Source organism: Vombatus ursinus, unplaced genomic scaffold, assembly GCF_900497805.2.
Source record: "Vombatus ursinus unplaced genomic scaffold, bare-nosed wombat genome assembly UNPS02014166.1, whole genome shotgun sequence".
NCBI lineage: Eukaryota > Metazoa > Chordata > Mammalia > Diprotodontia > Vombatidae > Vombatus > Vombatus ursinus.
In genome coordinates, this window is record NW_020953944.1 from 125,929 (window position 1) to 144,286 (window position 18,358).

General features: G+C 46.3%; 1 protein-coding gene across 1 annotated transcript in view; it reads right to left on the reverse strand.

Moving 5' to 3' along the window:
- Window positions 1–18,358, reverse strand: part of ITGA9 (integrin subunit alpha 9) — a 308,486-nt gene that overhangs the window by 122,154 nt on the left and 167,974 nt on the right. Inside the window, exon 16 of the mRNA XM_027859352.1 lies at window positions 13,671–13,820. Within this exon, the coding sequence (XP_027715153.1) occupies window positions 13,671–13,820 (150 nt within the window). The remainder of the gene's footprint in view (window positions 1–13,670; window positions 13,821–18,358) is intronic.

Sequence of the window (18,358 nt, forward strand, 5' to 3'; positions counted from 1 at the left end):
CACACACACACACACACACACACACACACACACACACACACACACACTCCATACTTCATCATTTGCCAAGCTTGGTTGGGTTTATCCACCCAACATGCCTTGTATCCATCCCCTTCTCTCCACTCACACCACCACCAACAGAGTTCAGTCCCTGATCATCTCTTGTCTGAACTATTGCAACAGTCTCCTACCTAGTCTCCCTGTCCCAAATCATTCCCCTCTCCCATCTATCTTCTATACAGTTTCCAAACTGATATGCACAAAGTACAGGCCAGACTACAGCACCACCCTGCTAAGAAATTCCAGTGGTCCTTTATTATCCCTAGGACAAAATACAAACTCTTCTTGTTTGGTATTAAAAGACCTTCAAAATTTGGACCCAGAGTATCTCCTGATACACTGGCTGACTGATGTACTTTTTGGATAAACTGGGAGCAGAATCTTTTGTCTTTGGATAGTAGGTTGTTCATGAAATAATTCTGTGGTCATTTCAATGATGTTTTCATACAAACCCATCACAAAAGAGTCATAAAAGGAAAACAAAACCAATAAGTGAGCAAAATCTGTCAAGTTTAGGCAAATAAATGGAAATGGAAAAATAATTAACTAAAAATGGATGATCAAGAGTCTTGGAAATCTGTACTGATGAAGACAAGTCTTCTCTAAGCACAGCCCAGATTCTACTCAATAAATTTATGATTAGATCAGAGAATCAAGGTCCTTGCTCTCTGAGACATTCAAATGAGGTTAGGTATCCATCTTGTTGGGAAAAATCATTAAATCATAAGTCAGTCAATGAACATTTATCAAGCACCTACGATGGACCAGGCACTGTGCTAAGCATCAGGAATACAAAGAATGGCCAAAAAAACTCAGCCCCTACATCAAAGTGCATCACATTTGAATTTCTCTACCCCCATAAGATTGTTCAGAAGACTCTCACTTATCACATAAGCTTGGCTTCCTTTCCTTCTCCCATCCCCACTCAGTTCACCCCCTTCTCTTTAAATTTTACATTAGGTATGAAAACAAGGCTTTGAGCTAGAAATGACTGTACTTTAAGGCTAGTTGGGATGCTCTACAGGTAAAGCATTCTCCAACGATCACTTGGGACACACAGTTGTGTAGGGGTTTTTTCCCTCCCTTGAGCATGGAAATTACATCCTTAAATGAGAAGGCATACAAGGATCTAAGGATGGAGTGGAGGAACAGATGGCGATTGCTTTTTAGTGGAATGGAGGCTCGAAGCCTGTCACTTCCGAATCTTTGAAAAGTAAGATCAAAGGAAAATGGCTTTCTTCTTTCTGCTTTCATCAACTTCTGACACTTTTCACTGTTTAGGAAGATGACAAAGTAACTCATCTCGGCACAGCCGCTGAAAACTGTCTAAGGGAATATGGGCAACAACAAACGTCAAACAACATTCACGGGCGACATCCAGAGCCCCCTTGCTTTGACCACGACTTTTAGAGAGATAACGTTGCTTCCTTCCTGGAGCAGCGCGGCTGCAACAGAACCACTGGGTTCTTGGGCTACAAGTTCACCAGCCATCAGCAAAGCACGGCATCTTTCATAATCCCACTTACACCCATTGGTAGGTCCAGGGACTAGTCTGCCATGACTAGAATCTGCTCCATCCTCATCTTCTCCTCCTGGCTTCCCTGGCTTTCTCCCAGTCTCAGCTCAAGGCCCACCTTCTACAATTCCAGTGCCTTCCCCATGTTAATTACCTCCAATTGACCCTGTCTATATCTTGGGCAGCTAGGTGGCACAGTGGGTAGAACACTGGGCCTGGAGTCAGGAAAACTCGTCTTCCTGAGTTCAAATCTGGCTTCAGACACTTACTAGCTGTGTGACTCTGGGCAAGTCATTTAACCCTGTTTGCCTCAGTTCCTTATCTATAAAATGAGCTGGAGGAAGAAATGACAAAGCACTCCAATACCTCTGCCAAGAAAACCCCAAAAAATGGGGTCATGAAGACTCAGACACAACTGAAAAACAACTTAACAAAAATCTTGGATGTACATAATTGTTTGCATGGTGTCCCCTCTATTATCCTTTGAGCTCCTTCAGGGCAGAGACTGTGTTTTTTTTGCCTTTCTTTTAACCCCAGTGATTAGCACACTGTCTAGCACCTAGTAGATGATTCATAAATGCTTATCGACCGGCTGACTGACTGGTACATAGTAAGTGCTTAAGAAATACTTATTGACTTGTCTTGACCACACTGCATTTTACTTTCTCCAAATAAAAAAACAGATTTTCTTTGGGATTCTCTCTGAAAACCAACCCATTTCTGAGCATTCTGATTCATTCAAAACTCTTTCCTAACAAAGGTCATAAGGTGGTTCATACAATGATCTTCAAAACCAAAACTACCACACACCCGTGGCGTGTGAAAGTGGTCAATGTTTAAAAACTGGCTATCTGGAAAGGGACAGGAAATGTATGCATAATACACTTTTAAGTTTAATCTTCATTCTTAATATCTTCTTCATCACTTTCTTAATTCTAGACAACCAACAAATCAATAAATCAAGCCGAGATTTTTAACATTTGCTGATTTCTGAAGTGTAAATGCTCACATTAAATATTTAACAATCAGCTGGCTCCTGCATACCCCTGATTGATGTGGGGAACGAGAAATGAGAAACTAAGGTTTTTTTTAAAGGTACAAGATAGAATGAAATTTGGTCAATAATTGAATGGCTCCTCAGCTGACTGAAAAAAAATGTCTCATACAAGTTAATTCAGAAAATATTTTGGTAGAAGAACTTAGAAAAATCATGGATCTGTAGGATTTCCAAGTTGGAAGAGGTATCCATCCAGTTCAACCCATGTGTGAACAAGAATTCCATCAACATCATGCCCACAAGTAGTCATCCAAACTTTCCTCGAAGACGTCTAGTGAGGGGGGATTCACTGACTCCCAGTCTCTTCCACTATGGAAAAGCTCCCATGACCCCATTCTAGCCCCACCCTCTTGAGTGGAAAGCAGCCACCAGAGCAGCCCCCCCAAAATGCCAGAGAAATGGAAGAGCTGTGTTGTTTCTGTGTTCAGCAGGATGGGATTAGGGCTTCTGAGGCATGAATTCTTTTAAGGAGCCCTCTAGAATTTCCATAGTCAATAACTATATCCGACAGGGCTTCAAGATAAAGAGTTTCCTATACTCCCTGAGACATGTTGGCAGGAGTTCTGAATGTCAGTTTCATTGCATATCATTATCTCTGTGATTCAGCAGCTGCAGCTAACAGATCTTAAATAATTGGCCATTAATCCTGAGTCAGATGTCTAGACGTCTAAGACCCAAAACTTCAAACTATTTCTCTCATAAATGATTCTGCCTCTAAAATCTCTCTCCTTTCTGTCTTCCCTTCAGCCTACCTTTCTACCCACCTGGACAAATTCTGTAGCCTCCATCTCCTTCCCTCCCCACTCCACCCTTCATACCACCTCCAGAGTAATCTCCCTCCAGCACAGAGCCAGGCAGGCTCTCCTCTTCGCGGTAATCTGCAAGGACTCCCTATGGGTGATTTCACAAATCATCAACTCTCCATAAAGGACTCCCCAGTCTAGATAGGACTACAAGGCTGGAGCTTGTAGTTCTCAAAAGCCAGCCAGATCAAGCCCCTCATCTTACAGTTGGGGAAAGAGAACCAGAGAGATGAAATGAATTTGATTGAATGTAAGCCTCTTGAGGACAGGGCCTGTTTGGTTTTTATCTTTGTATCTTTAGTACAAATAATAGCTCCTAGTGTGAGTAAGAACTTAATAAACACCTGTTGGTTATGTGCTTGCCCCAAATAAAATAGATAGTTATTGGCAGGGCCAAGATTCAAACTCAGATCCTCTGGCTCTGAACTAGAGCCATTAACAATAATGACAACAGTCAACACTGACATAGGACCTTATAGGGATGATTCCATTTCATCTGAATCAAGCCGGCTTTCTACTCTACCATGCTCTCTTCCCTCCTCACCCCTGATATCTGCACTGAGAAGCATTCACCAAGTGCCTCCCGGACATATAAACCTAGAATTAGAGCTGGGAACAAGTACATGGTACAGATGAAGTAACTGAGAGCATCAGGGTGGTTAAGTGATTTAGCCAGGGTCATATAGCTAGGAAGTAGTAAGACCAGAACTCAAGCCCTGGTCCTCTGACTGCAAATTCAGTGTTCCTTCCATCATCCCCATGGCCCCTCTCTACCCGATAACACCTCAGACTCAAGTTGACCAAAGGAGAATTACGGCAACTCCAAACCTACCTTATTTCTCTCTCAATTTCTCCACTTCAGTTGGTAAATACCACCATCAAAGTTCAAATGACCTAGTCTAGCATTCAAGGACATTCTCTCTGTCTCTCTGTCTCTCTCCCTCCCTCCCCTCTCCTCCCCCCCTCCTCCCCTCCTCTGTCTCTCTCTGTCTCTCTCTCCCTCCCTCTTCCCTTCCTTTCTCTTCTTTTCTTTTCCTCTCTCCCTCCTTCCCTCTTCCCTTCCTTTTTCTTCTCTTCTCTCTCTTTCTTCCCTTCCTTTCTCCCTCTCCCCTTTCTTCCCTTCCCCCCTTTATCTGTCTCTATGTATTCATAAATTCTGATCATTCTACCTCTTTAATATCACCCCCACCCATACTCTCTACCACAGTCACATGCCCCACACCCCACCTAATTCAGGCCCTCAGTGAAGTGTCTGGCACATAATTAGGTGGTTAATAAATGCCTGTTGAACTATGTAACCAACCATGACCCCAGAGGCCCACTGACGGAAATGCTATCCACCTGCTGGCAGAAAGGTGAGAGACTAAGATGCAGAAGGACACACACATTTTTGGACACGGCCAATATAGGAATTTGTTTTGATTGACTGTCTATTTGTTGCAAGGTTATTTTTCCAGTGATAGGGAAGAGGAAGAGAGAAAAATAAATGTTTGATAATTGAAAAAATAAAATTTAATTCAAACCAGAGGAATCTCAAAAAAATAATAAATGCTCATTGATTACTTGGTTGTTTCCTACATACTCAGGGCTATTATTAAGTGAAGAGAATCAGTCCTTTTAAAAGAATTTCTTTCCCTGATTATTTGAGGCGACATTATACCACATAACGAGGCCATTCAGCTCTCTGGGAAAGCTAGGATTCAGTCAGTGAAACCACTATACTAGCCCAAATTTAAATTAGTTTCACTTCCTGAAGTGGGCTCAGCCCTGAAAATCCTTTTTCTCCTCCCTCACACATCTGGAGGACACATGAGGAAAGATCACGGAGCTATCATTTCTTATTTGCCTAATAAGCAGAACAAGGAGAAGGAAGGAAAAGACTCAATGAATTTTTCCTGCTTCTCCATTTTTCCTCTGGGAAAACCAGCCTAACTCATGGCTGTCATTTCTGCTCTAGGAATGGACCAGAGTATCTCAACCTAAAAACAGTGAAGTTTCTACAACATCAATCATGGCCCGAGTTCATTTTCTAGGTTTAAGGCACGTATGCAGATTGAAGGGTTGGCTATGTTCCTTTAAGGGTCTCCTTAGGGTTGGCCCAAGGCAGAAGGAACACAGTGGATTACTGGATAGTTTAAGATATACAAACAAAATCAATGCAGATATGACAAAAAGAGAAAACACTGATCTGGAAAAACTTCTTTGCACCAAATATCTCTAACAAGGGTCTGATATCCATAACATATGGAAAGTTAACAGAAATATACGACAAAGAGTCATTCAAAGGATTTAAACAAACAGTTCTCAAAAGATGGACTGCAAAGTATTAATAACTGTATGGAAGACTGGTTCACAGGACTAATAATAAGAGAAGTGCACATTTTTAAACTGTCATGTTTAACCAAACACCCAACAAATTGGTAAGAAGGACAATGGGAATGGTCAACATCGGAGGGATTGGCAGCAGGCACACTCACACCCTGCTGGAAGAGATGTGAACTGGCCTAACTACTCTGGAAAGTATTTGGAATTTTGTAAAGAAAGTGACCCACACCCTTTGACCCACAGATCTGAATGATAAGTTATACAGTCCTTGAAAAATCAAAGACAGAGAGAAAGGCTCCACCAAAACTACAGGATTTATGCCTGCATTTTCGTAATAATAAAGAAGTGTGAACAAATTAGAATGGCTAAACCAATTTTGGTACGTGAATGTTGCCGAACACCACAGTGCTAGAGGAAATGAGGGTGAGTACAGAGAAGCGTGAGAGGACTCAGATGAACTGACGCAAAGGGATGTGAATTGACAGAGGGGTCTATGGCCCTGCCCTCCTAGGTCTGTCTCCTTTTACACAATCCTAGTCCCTTAAGGTTTAAACTGTACCTAGCTCTAGTCAGACCTAGCTGGTGAATCTCCCCAGCAAGCTTGCTGACATGGCACAGTCATAATTCCACCATCCTCGTCCTGGACAGGTTAATTTTTGGAGACTCCCTTCTGCTACGGGTCCATGCTCCCTGACCCTCTCGCCTCACTGACAACATGACAGCTGCCATGGCAGGCCCTGGGTCTAAAAACCCTATGTAAACTTGGGTCTCCAGCATCTCTGGGCCTTCAGCTAGAGAGTATGTCCTACACCACCCAAAGCACGTTGCCCCAAGGGATGGTGGGGGAAAGGGAGGCCCCTTGAGACACTATCCCTAACTGAACTGCTGTTGTCCATACCCTCCTAAGCTGCACCTGGCCACATGAATAAATCATTCTAATCCACTTACCCAAACTCTACCCTCAGTTTGCACGACAGAAAGTCAGCAAAACCAGGTAAACAACATACACAATGACTACAACGATGTAAACGAGAAGAATCTAAGAAAAATGGAACATTGTGTCATTCTAATGAACCAGGTTGTCCCATAAGAAGAAATGAGAAGACACACCTCCCTCTCTCCTTCACAGAAGGAGAGGACTATGGGTGCAGAGCACTGCATACACCGTCAGACTCAGATAATGTGCTGGTTTTATTTGACTGTGTTTCCTTTTTGTCTGTATTTTATTCTTTGTTACAGGGGATGGCTCCCTGAGCAAGGAATGAAGGGGATGTAAAAGCAACGTATCAATAAATATTTTATAAATATGCACATGCATATATAAGTATATAACTACATATCACATGTGTGTATGCAGTCTGGTTGTGTGTGTGTGTGTGTGTGTGTGTGTGTGTGTGTGTGTGTGTGTGTTTTTAATGGAAAGCAAGAGTTTCTGAGCAACATTTTGCCAGAGCCCTAACTAGGGAATTTTACACCCAGGGCAAATGCCACCACCTACACCTGAGAAGGATCCTTCATTTGGAAGCAGGGGATGGGGAGACATCTTGTGGTGAGAAAACAGAGATTCCAATAAGAAAGAGGGAGAGGGAAAAAGACATTGGGGGAAAGGGAGAGAGAGGAAGGGAGGAAAGGGGAAAGAGGAGACATGGGTAGAGACAGAGAAAAAAGGGAGGTGAGCAGACAGAGAGAGCCTTTATTAAGTTCTGACAATGTGCCATGTATTGTGCTAAGCGCTGAGGATACAAATACAGACAGGACAGCCTCAAGGAGTTTACATTCTAATGAAGGAAAATGAAGCATAAAAGGAGGTGGAAAGGGCAGGGGGTGGGCAAGGCTGCTGGCAAGGAAGTGGAAGGAACTCAGAAAAGGGAGTCAAGTTAGAAGTAAAGTGAGCATGGCAAGGGCCCCTCGTGTAACGGAGGCTTAGGCTGCTAGCTACCCATGGAACCTTTGGCAAGTCACTATTTCACCACTACGTGCCTCAGTCTTCTCAACTGTAAAATGAAGGGTTTGACCACACGACTTCCAAGGTCCCTCCCAACCCTAAGTGGAAGGTCCCAAGTGCTGACCACGTCCTCTAAACTGCCCCACTCTAGTTCTGTCTGTTGGAGTTGGGTACGTGGTTCGGGTACCATCCGACTGGATAATCAAACTCAGAATACTGTTGGTTCCTGAATGGCTGCGGAAATTGGAAGCAAGGTGAAGTCTAAGTAAATGTCAGAGAGTGCCGGAAAGGATGAGGGACAGCTCAGGTCACACAGAAGGCATGACATGATTTTTTTAAACCACTTGAGCTCATGTAAGTAAGTCACACACACACAGTTCTGGGGAACGAGGAACACGGCAACGTAGATCCACCAGCCGATGGCGGTTCTTCCTCCTCCTTGCACGTTTGGCCTATGGAGAACCCTCTTCTGACGGCCGTATCATTTGATACACCGGCCATGAGTCCAAACGGACTTCTCTATCTACACCTCCAACTGCCAGACTTCTCGCCCGTCGTGAGAGATCAGGTTCATGTGACGAGGTTTCAGCTAGAACAAGCAATCCATTCCAGGTCACAGGGCCTGCTTTCCGTCTCTGGCTCTACTACTTACTAGCTGAATGACCCCGAAGAGATATTTCGCCTCTCTGGGCCTCATTTTTCTTATTTATAAAGTGACTACACGGCCTCTAAAGTCTCTAATAATAACAGCTAACATTTATATAGCGCCTTCCATGTGCCAGTCCTTGCACTAAGCATCCTACAAATATTGTCTTATTTTATCTCACAACCACCCCAGGAGATTGGGGCCATTGTTATCCTCATTTTACAGATGAAGAAACTGAGGCTAACAGAGGTTACATGACTCGCCGAGGGTCACACAGCAACTGGTAAATATCTGAGGTTGCATTTGACTCAGGGCTTCCTAACTCCAGGCCCAGAATTCTATCCACTGCACCACCCAGCTGCCCCCAAGCTCTCCATCAGGGGTCTGGGGGCCACGATGCTCTACCCAGCTCACTCTGCTCATGCATGTTTGCATACGACACCTTCCATTCACTGACATTATTAATGTTACTAACAGCGTTATTAGCACTTCTCTTCTGCTACATTGACGACAAAGCACCTTCCTCACAAAAACCCAATGCAGGATGTGATATGAATGGAATCATCCCCACCTCACAGATGGAGAAACTGAGAACTACTAACATTAAATGGATTACTTCTGATCACCAGGTTAGTAAGTTTCAGAGTCAGGTCTTCTGTCTCCAAGTCTAGCGTTCTCGCCATGACGTCCCACTGTTCTTGTGTCTACTTTTCCCCACACCTTTGCCATGTATGGACAGCAAGTGTTTAAAGTCTTCTGGTCTAACCACCAAAGATTCCACCTACTTCAGATAATCATAGGATCATAGGCTAAGGGTTGGAAGGGCTCTTAGAGGTCATCTACTCCAACTCCTCATTTCACAGACAAAGAAACTGAGGTAGTGGTCCCGCAGCTGCCAAGTATCTTGAGTGGAATTTGGACCAAGGTATTACTGACTCCAAGTCATTTCAAGAGATGGGGTAGGGGGAGATAAAGAAAGAAATGCCTCAGAGAGGAGGAGGGAGCACCCGAGGGCCTTCCCTGCTGCCTACAAACGTGGCCAAAAAGACCTCTCCTGGTCCTCACCAGACCCTCCAGCTATGATCCCATGCCTCTCCTCCCTGCCACAGCTTAGGCCCTACCTACAAAGCGCCCCAAACACTCCCTGTCACAACTCTCACACCTTCCACTTTCTCCTCCACCCTTTGCAATCTGCCTTCTATCCCCCCCCCACCACTGGACCCACACTGCTCTCCTCCTGGCCCACTGCTTGGACCAGACAGCTTTTCCCAGCTGTCATCCTCCTGGAGCTCTCTGCAGCCTTCTTCCCCGCGACCACCCTCTTCTCCTGGCCTCTCTCTCCTTACGGGCCTCTCACCAGTCTCCTCTCTTATGGGTTTCTTCCTACCTGAGATCTCTCATAACTATGCCTTTCTCCCCACTCACAAAACCACCTGCTAATTCAGGTCTTCATGATCTCTGGCCCAGTAGAATTGGTCTCCCTACGTTCAGCCTCTCCCTTCTCCAGGCCATTCTCCACCCAGCTGCCAAACATATTCCCAAAGGACAGGTCTGATCATGCTATTCTCCTCCTCAAGGACCTTCCACGGTTCCCTAATGCTGCTAAGAGAAACAACAAACTGCTTTTTTCGGCATTGACTGCACTTCACAGTCTGGCTCTCGCCAAGCTTTACACAACCCTCCCCGATTCATACATCCTGTGTTCTAGCACAGCAGTTCTCAAAGGGTGGTCTGCAAGGTCAAAACCCTTTTCATAATAATACTAAGATGTTTTCATTTCTCATAAGGTCGATGTTGGTAGATAGGACCCACAGAAATGTATAACATAAACATTAGCACATAAATATAAACCCACATAAATCCCTCTCTTGGGGATCCCCACTGTTTAAGCTGGAGAACCTGTGTTCTAGACCAATGTTCTCCTGGCTGTTCCATCTCCCGAGGGCTGTTCCCCTGGGCCCACAATGGTCTCCTAGCTCCCCGCCACCTGCCCGGACGCCTCCTTTCCCCATATTTCAATGCCCTTCCCTTCACAAGACCCATGAACAACCTGTCACTTCTGCCTAAAATGAGATTGCTCAGTAACAGCTCAGAAAGTGCCTTCATCCCTTCAGACCCTTTTCAAGAATAAAAACCACTTTGAGCAGAGACGCAAACAGGGCTCGTCTCATCCCATTTCCCCTTTTTGAAGCCCAGGCATTTGGCTGACCCCTCTCTGGTCTCTGGTGATCCTTTCCAGGTGCCCCCCACCACACACACATCAAACGATAACCAAAGCCTTTGCTGGGACTTCAGCCAACACCTTTTGTAGAAACACACGACCACATCATGAGGCCTGGCAGGTTGGAATACATCTGGGTTACACGAGTCACCTTTCAACACACTTTCCCATCTCCCAGTGTGCTCTCTACCTTCCCAAAGCACCACAGGGTCTTAGAGAACTGCCCCCACCCAGTCTAGCCCCTCTCCAGTTCACGCTTCACATCAGTGCCCAAATAATCTTCCTAAAGCACCATTGGGTGATAAAGTGACTAGTGATGAACTTGCATTTGGGAGACCCGAGTTCAAATCCTGACTCAGGTACTTACTAGCTTGTAACCTTAAGCAACAAGGGCAGCTACATGGCCCAGCAGATGGAGCCCTGGGCTTGGAATCAGGAAGAGTCATTTTTGAGTTCAAATCTGGCCTCAGACGCTTCCTAGCTGTGTGACCCTGGGCAAGTCACTTACTCCTGTTTGTCTCAGTTTCTTCATCTGTAAAATGAGCTGGAAAAGGAAATGCAAACCACTCCAGTTTCCTTGCCAAGAAAACCCCAAAGAGGATCACAAAAAGTCAGACACAACTAAAATGACTGAACAACAAAACTCTATAGAAATCATTTAACCTGAGCTCAGTTTCCTCATCTGTAACATGAGACAACTGGACTCAGTCTCTGAGGGACCTTCCAGCTCTAAATCTACGATGGACACTGTGATCCTGAGTCACTTTGCTGCTCTGGCCTCAGTTTCCTCATCTGTAAAATGAGGCTGGACTTGATGGTCTCTAAGGACTCCTCCCACTCTCAATGTATGATCTCCTCTTACTCAAAACCTCCAGCAGCCACCCGCTGCCCGAGAAGAAAGTGTCAACTTCTAACTCTGGCATTCAGGGCCTCCCACAAACTGTCTTGGATCTACTTGTCCAGCCCCTCCTGCCGCCCTTCACAGGCTCCTGTCCAGGGAGATACTGACGTCCTCCAGGCCCTGCCCTCACCCTCCCTCTCCTCTCAGACTGTTTTCCGTGGAGAGCCTTTCAAGTGCCTTTCCTCTTCCTCCTTTCTACAGCCTTCCCTGGCTACCACCCTCCCCAAGGGCCCATCACAGAATCACAGACGCAGATGTGGGGAGGATCTCAGAGGTCACAGAGTCCAGCCTCTCCCTGGCAGAAACTCCCTCCACCACTGTCCCCAACAACGGGCATCCAGCCTTCATCTGAAGGCCTCTGCTGAGGGCCAAATGAGCACCTTCTGAGACCACCCACCGTACTTTGGGATCCTTCCAGGTGTGAGGAAGTTTTTGTTTTTCCCTCTAGAGTGAACAGAAATCTACCTTTCTTTAATTTCCACCCTGGAGGGCAGCAACCTAGGGCCGAGTGAGGGAGGTGGCAGATGGGGCACCTAGTACTCTGGGCAGAGGAACCGCACGCTGGTGTCAGCGCCGAGGGCAGGGCAAGTTCCAGATCTGTATCTCAGGGCCGAGGCTGCCACCCCGACACTTCAGAGAGGCCAGCATCAACACGACGTGAGTAATGTGTTTCAAGAAGAGGCATCATATTCCAGGCTCATTGTATATTTTCAGAAAAGTATTCTATTTCACACATCTCAGAGGAGGGCTGGCACCACCTCACTCCCCCAAACCAGGCCAAGCCAGGTATGCAAGAACAGATGCACTCCTGGTTAAACCTCTCCGTGTTCCACAAATTCCGAGGATCGCTCCCAGCTCAGCAAGCAAGGCCCCCCATGAGAGACTGGCCAGCAGCCTTCCTACCCTGGAGAAATGGCACCTTGGGACCCTCGTCCTCTGGCCTGTGACCATCTCTGCCGGGTCACCATTTCAGGAAAAGGTCTCCATGTTCCACTCTCAGCTCTCTGACCATCTTCTTCATGGCCCATGAAAGGGCCCCCTTCTTCCTGCCAGCCAAAGCCCTAGTTCTTGAACCACCAGCAAATCAACTCAGTCAATTCTTTCTGGTGGGGTGGGTCAATCCATTCCCCTCCCTGGGACCCCACTCGCTATCCTTCTAACTTTCAGGACCAAAGCACCCCAACCTGGTTCTCACTCTCCTATTAGAATGTAAGCTCCTGGAGGGCAGGGACATGGCATTTGTATCTCTCTCCATTGCTCAAGCATGACCTCTGCCACAAATGAAAGGCTTAATAAATGTTTTTATTCGTTCATTTATCCTTTCGTTCATAGAGCTAGAAGTAGTAATCTAGTCTATTGATCTCATTTTACAAATGAGGAGATCGAGGTCCAGGGACACATAGGTAGCAAAAAGAATAGCTAACATTTCTATTTCATTTCAAGGTTTGCAAAGTATTTTCCACATGTTCTCTCTTTTGAAGATCACGAAAGCCCTGAGGCCAGTGCAGTTATTATACCCATTTTACAGATGAGAAAACAGAGTCCAAGAGCAGTTAAGTAACTTGCCCAGGATCAGACAGCTGGTAAATACCAGAGCAGGATTTGAACTCGTGTCTCTTGCCTCTGTGTCCAGCCACACTCTGCGTGGTGACAGCACAGGACAAGCAATCAATCCCCCTACTGCCTCCCATCTTCCTGCTGCTAATTAACTGGTTAACCTCATTCATTCCTTAACTGCTCTGATTCTTTCATCACTATCTGGAATTTTCCATTTGAAAGGAAGCTCAGGGAGCATTCAATTCAATCAGCTCATTTTCTAGACTAGGCCTAATTCCAGGAAAACTGATTTTCCTGCAGCTAATTAATGGCTCTGGCAAAACTCGAACCCAGATCTCTTGACTCCCCAGTCCAATGGTGCTTACTGTATTCTCCCTAAGTCTCAATTACCTTCATGCTATAGAACCGTTAAAAAGACAACAACATCCTTTTCTGCACTTAATAGGAAGGTGGTGTCCTACCAGTTCAGAATGCTACATACACTGTTTTCTGTTGTTGATGTTCGTTTTGTTTGCCTGTTTTTCTTTGTTATGGGGGAGAATTCCAATGGGAAGCCTGGTCATTGGGAAGTGAGTGATGTAAACAAAGAAACATCGATCAAACACTGGCTAAAGAATTGGAAGGCTATATAATTCCAACCTGGTTCTTCTGAGCAATCTTCTGTCCTTTTTTCCATCGAAGAATGGGTGTAAGAGGAGGCAGCTCCTTCTCCTCTCTTTCAATCACATGGTCACCAAGGCTGTAGGCGGCTTCAAACACAATTGGACTGATGACGTCTTTGACCCTCCGCTGAAAAAGCAAACAAATCCACATGTTACATGGATCCCCTGGCAGGACCCTGCCGCCATTTGGCCACAGTCTGCTGAACAGCCCTGCCATGCAGTTGGGCAGGACGTGGCCCAGCTTCCAACGGAATACAAACAACTTGTATTCACTGAACACAACGACTTAATGCTCATCTGTTAGTGGACAAAGCAGCGACTCAAGATGTTAAGTGAGCTGCCCAATGGTCAAAGGTGGAGTCGGGCCTAGAGCTCACTCCCCAGGCCACTGTTCTTTCCATTGGAGAGCTAAGTCATGGTGCACCCAGAAATAAAACGCACTTGCCCTGAGCCCTGGGACAGGCCCCTGCTCACTCTCCTTACATTTTTCTGAGTGCCACACACAGGAACCACAGGGCAAACCTAGGAGAAGACACGAGGAGATCAGAGAATCGCCAAATTACAAAGTGGGGTAGAATCTTAAGAGCCACATCACCCCCCCCCATGTGGAAGCCCACGCCTAAGCCCTGCCAATGAGGGCGTTTCCTCTCCCCTTCCTCCTTGGGACGACCCCAAGTGCTGGGGAGCTTCTCCTGAGCCTGAATTTGCCTCTGCCTTGGCCCAGATCGAATCTTCCTCTATATGGATCCCTCCAAATACTTGAGGACAGGTAGCGTGCTGCCACGAGCCTCCTCTTTCCCGGACTAAACATCCCCAGCTTCTTCTGCAGCTACTCATAGAGCTTGATCTGGAAGTCCTTGCCCCATGGTTCACCAATACTATCCTGAAACTGGCACCCATGACTAAACAAAAGGCTCCAGATGGGGGTCTAATAAAGGCACAGGACAGAGGGATGATCACCCCCTTATTCCTGACAATTACACAGCTCTTAATGCAGACTTGGCCGCCATACTCACTGTGGGCGCCATGACTTGCTGCTCACTGGGACCCTCAGATCTATTTCAGACAAACTGCCCCCATCTGACACCTAGGACACCATGCTGCTGGTGGTGTTTTAACCCAAGGTAAGAGTTTACATGTTTCCCCATTAATAGAGGGAGAGATACTGGGCCAGTGATTACATTGGTATAAAGAAAACTCCCTCTTCCAATGCAGACAGACGCCTTCTCTGCAAATTACATTCTTTACCAACAATTATTTATTTTCATCATTCGCTTTTTAAAATTTTGAGTTCCCAATTCTCTCCCTCCCTCCAGTCCTTCTCCATCCATTGAGAAAGCAAGCAACATGATATCAGTTAAGTCACGGAAAACATATTTCCACATTAGCCTTGTGCAACTTATGTTCTTAAAGAATTGCCTAGAGCCCCAAGAGATTAAGTGACTTGCCCAGGGTCACGCAGTCAGTATGTGTCAGAAGAGAGATTTGAACACAGGTCTTCCTGGCTCCAAGGACTGCTGCTTTTCATGCACTGCACCAATAGTTCTCAAAGCACGGCTCAGGGAAGATCCCTTAGGGTCCCCAAAGCCCTTTCCATGAGGTTGAAGCTTTCATAATAATACGAAGACATTTTAATTTCTAATACAGTAAATAAGCTTGACAGGAAGAAGATGATGGGGGGGGGCAGGGAGAGGCGGAAGAAAGGGGGTTGGGAGACCTGGAGTTTTTTTTCAAACGCAAACACGGCATGAACCTGAGCAGAAAGGATTCTTTGGCTCTAAGGATCCACCCAAGACCCATTACATCTCCCAGGAAGGAAGGCTCTCCATCCCCACAAGTCTTTAGTTTAGAGTCTCAGAGTCACCTGAGGCTCAGAGAGGCTATTACGTCCCTATGATCACACAGCGAGTGAGCCTCAAAGGCAGGACTTGAACCCAGGTCTTCCTGACTCCAGGTCCAGCACCTGCACCACGCAGGGTATATTTTTGCCAACAAAAGACTTGAGGAAGCGACAAGAAGTGATTGGGAAATAGGGTGCTTTGGTGGCCCCTAGATTTATCTGGATTTCAATGTTATGGCCCGCGGAGACTCACTCTGGAAAATCTTTGTGTATTTCAGGGTCACTGCAGTGAATGTCTTCCATCTGGATCACCCAGAGGAAATGTGTTTCCCAGGTCTGCTCTGCTTTTATGGAAGCCATGAGGAGGGATCCAGGACCCCTAGTCTCTGGCCACCAGGCCCTTTTTTTTCCCCACTTCTGGTTTTACAGACTTCACAAGGCAAATATCTGAGCTTTGTGCTTTCCATAAAGAATATATAAGCATCAGCATACAGTAACACCCTGCATGTACAGAGGTCATGCAAAATTTGGCAAGCTCAATCATCTGGAATATAGCCACGAACCTGGAAGTTTAAAAAAAAAGAGGCGGAGAGGCCGAGCCCTTAAAAGAACGGTCACAGAGCCGATGCACTATACTATGAAAAAGAGGCCTCTGCTCAGAGCCTGTTAACTCAGTTTACCAAAAATCCCAGCAAACACATTTATCACGCCAGCACCACGTTGGAAGTAGCTAATCAGAAATCAAAGGCCATTGGCAGGGGCACAGAGGAAAATGGGGGGATGGGGGGAAGAATGTTGCTGTAAGCAGGTGCATGGATAACAGTGAAAATGGACATGAAGAAACCACTTAAGTCAGGGAACAGGCCTTATACGTCTATCCATCCTCATAGCAAATCGTCTTTAAGTACGTTTTGATTGATTAATTGATTGGATGAAGGGACAGAGACAAAATCATCAGTAACTATGAAAGCAGAGCAATCTGGATCCATTTAGCTCTGGGACGAGTAGCCTTCCATATTTCAGGGGCCGGGGGGAAAGAGCAGAAGGGGAGGGGGTAGACACATACTGCCCTAATGAGAAGCCTGAGTCATGCAGAGAAGGTTAGATTCTATTGAGTTCAGAGGATTCTGACTAAGAAAGTGAGCACCACTTGCCACATTTTAAAAAGAAAGAATGAAAACATTTTTTCTCTTTTGAAAGGCTTGTTTGAATCCCACAGAACAGAGAAAGACGTTCAGGAAGGACTCTAAGCCCTTCGACAGATGGACTATGGAGGTTGAGGGGACTATACAGACAAGCGTCCTCCAGAATGAGGGGGCAGAGCGGGGTATCAGAGAGCTCACGTCGAGAAAGCACAGATCACTGAAGGCCTGAAATATGAGGCATCAAAATGGGTTTTCTTTAGTTATAGATGCGCCTACAAATTGCATAGAATGAAATCCCACCTCTATTACTTACTCCTTGTGTGACCTAGAACAAATTACTTGGCCTCTCAGGGCCTCCGGGCCTCTAGCTATAAACTGAGTTGACCTGGGTGACCTCTGAGGCCCTTCGAGCTCTAAGCCTGTGAACCTGTGTGACTTTCATCAAGGCCCGTGACATTTCTGAGCCTCAGTGCCCTCGTCTGTAAAACAAGAGGGTTGGTCTACATGACATCTGAGGTCCCTTTTAGCTTTGAAATCTATAATCCCGTGAAATGACAGAAATAGAAATCGAGCCACCAAGGCAGACTCAAGGCCTTATTCCCAACTGCTGCCCTCCCAGAGATTTCATCCTTTTGCCTTAAGCCATTCAGAGGGCATCAGTCTTAGTGACTTAGCACCAAGGCTAGGCAATACGGTTAAGTGACTTGCCCAGGGTCACACAGCTAGTAAGTGCTATGTGTCCAAGGCCAGATTTGAACTCGGATCCTCCTGAATCCGGGGCTGGCGCTCTATCCACTGTGCCGCCTTTGTGTGGCCTTTGTGACTCAACGGGATATCGCTCACACAGCTGAGGCTGAACGGCAGGATCGTTTCCAAATCTGGGACTAGAACATCCAGCATCACAGAGCTGACGGGGCCACCCAAGGTCATCAAGTCTAAGCTGGAGGTAAAGAGGAAGCCTTCGACAACACACCCAGAAAGTGGTCATCCAGTCGTCCCCGAAAGATGACCATGAGTGCGGCCAAGGAGGAAAGGCACTGGGCAGAATCAGAATGACTGGGGTCCAGTCCCAGCTCTGACACCGGCTACCTGTGTGACCTCAGGTGAGGAAGTCACTCCCTGGCCTCATTTTCCTCTTCCGTATAATGAGAGTTGGAGTACACCTCCGAGGGCCCTTTTTCTCTGGCTCTGCTTTGCACGGGTCACTGGGCTTCGGTTTCCTCTACTGTAGAGCAATCTAGGCATCGGATTGGATATCTTCTATTAGACATTTAGAGATGTTCGGTCTTTTCCAGACTCTAAATCTATAACACTCTGAGGAGGAAACCAATACCTCTCAAGGTGGCCATTCCGCCCTGAGGCGGCTCCCGTCACGAGCCTCTGGGACTTCCCACTGTCCCCAGCTCTGCCAGGCCTTTCCTGTCTTACTCTGGATTCCTCCCATCCCAGCCAAAACCACCCATCAGCTCTTCCCCAATCGTCTCCTCTCTCCATACCTCCATACAAGCTGCTTCCCCATTCCCCATGGAATTTGATACAACCCACGTTCAAGTGCCTATTGTGGCTACAAGGGCAAAAACCTCCAACACAAAAGGCCCAGAGCTCCAGAGCATATTTCTCACCTCCCCCTCGAGGCACTCAAGAGTCACCTCTTCTATGTGGCCTCCCCATGTGGCCCCC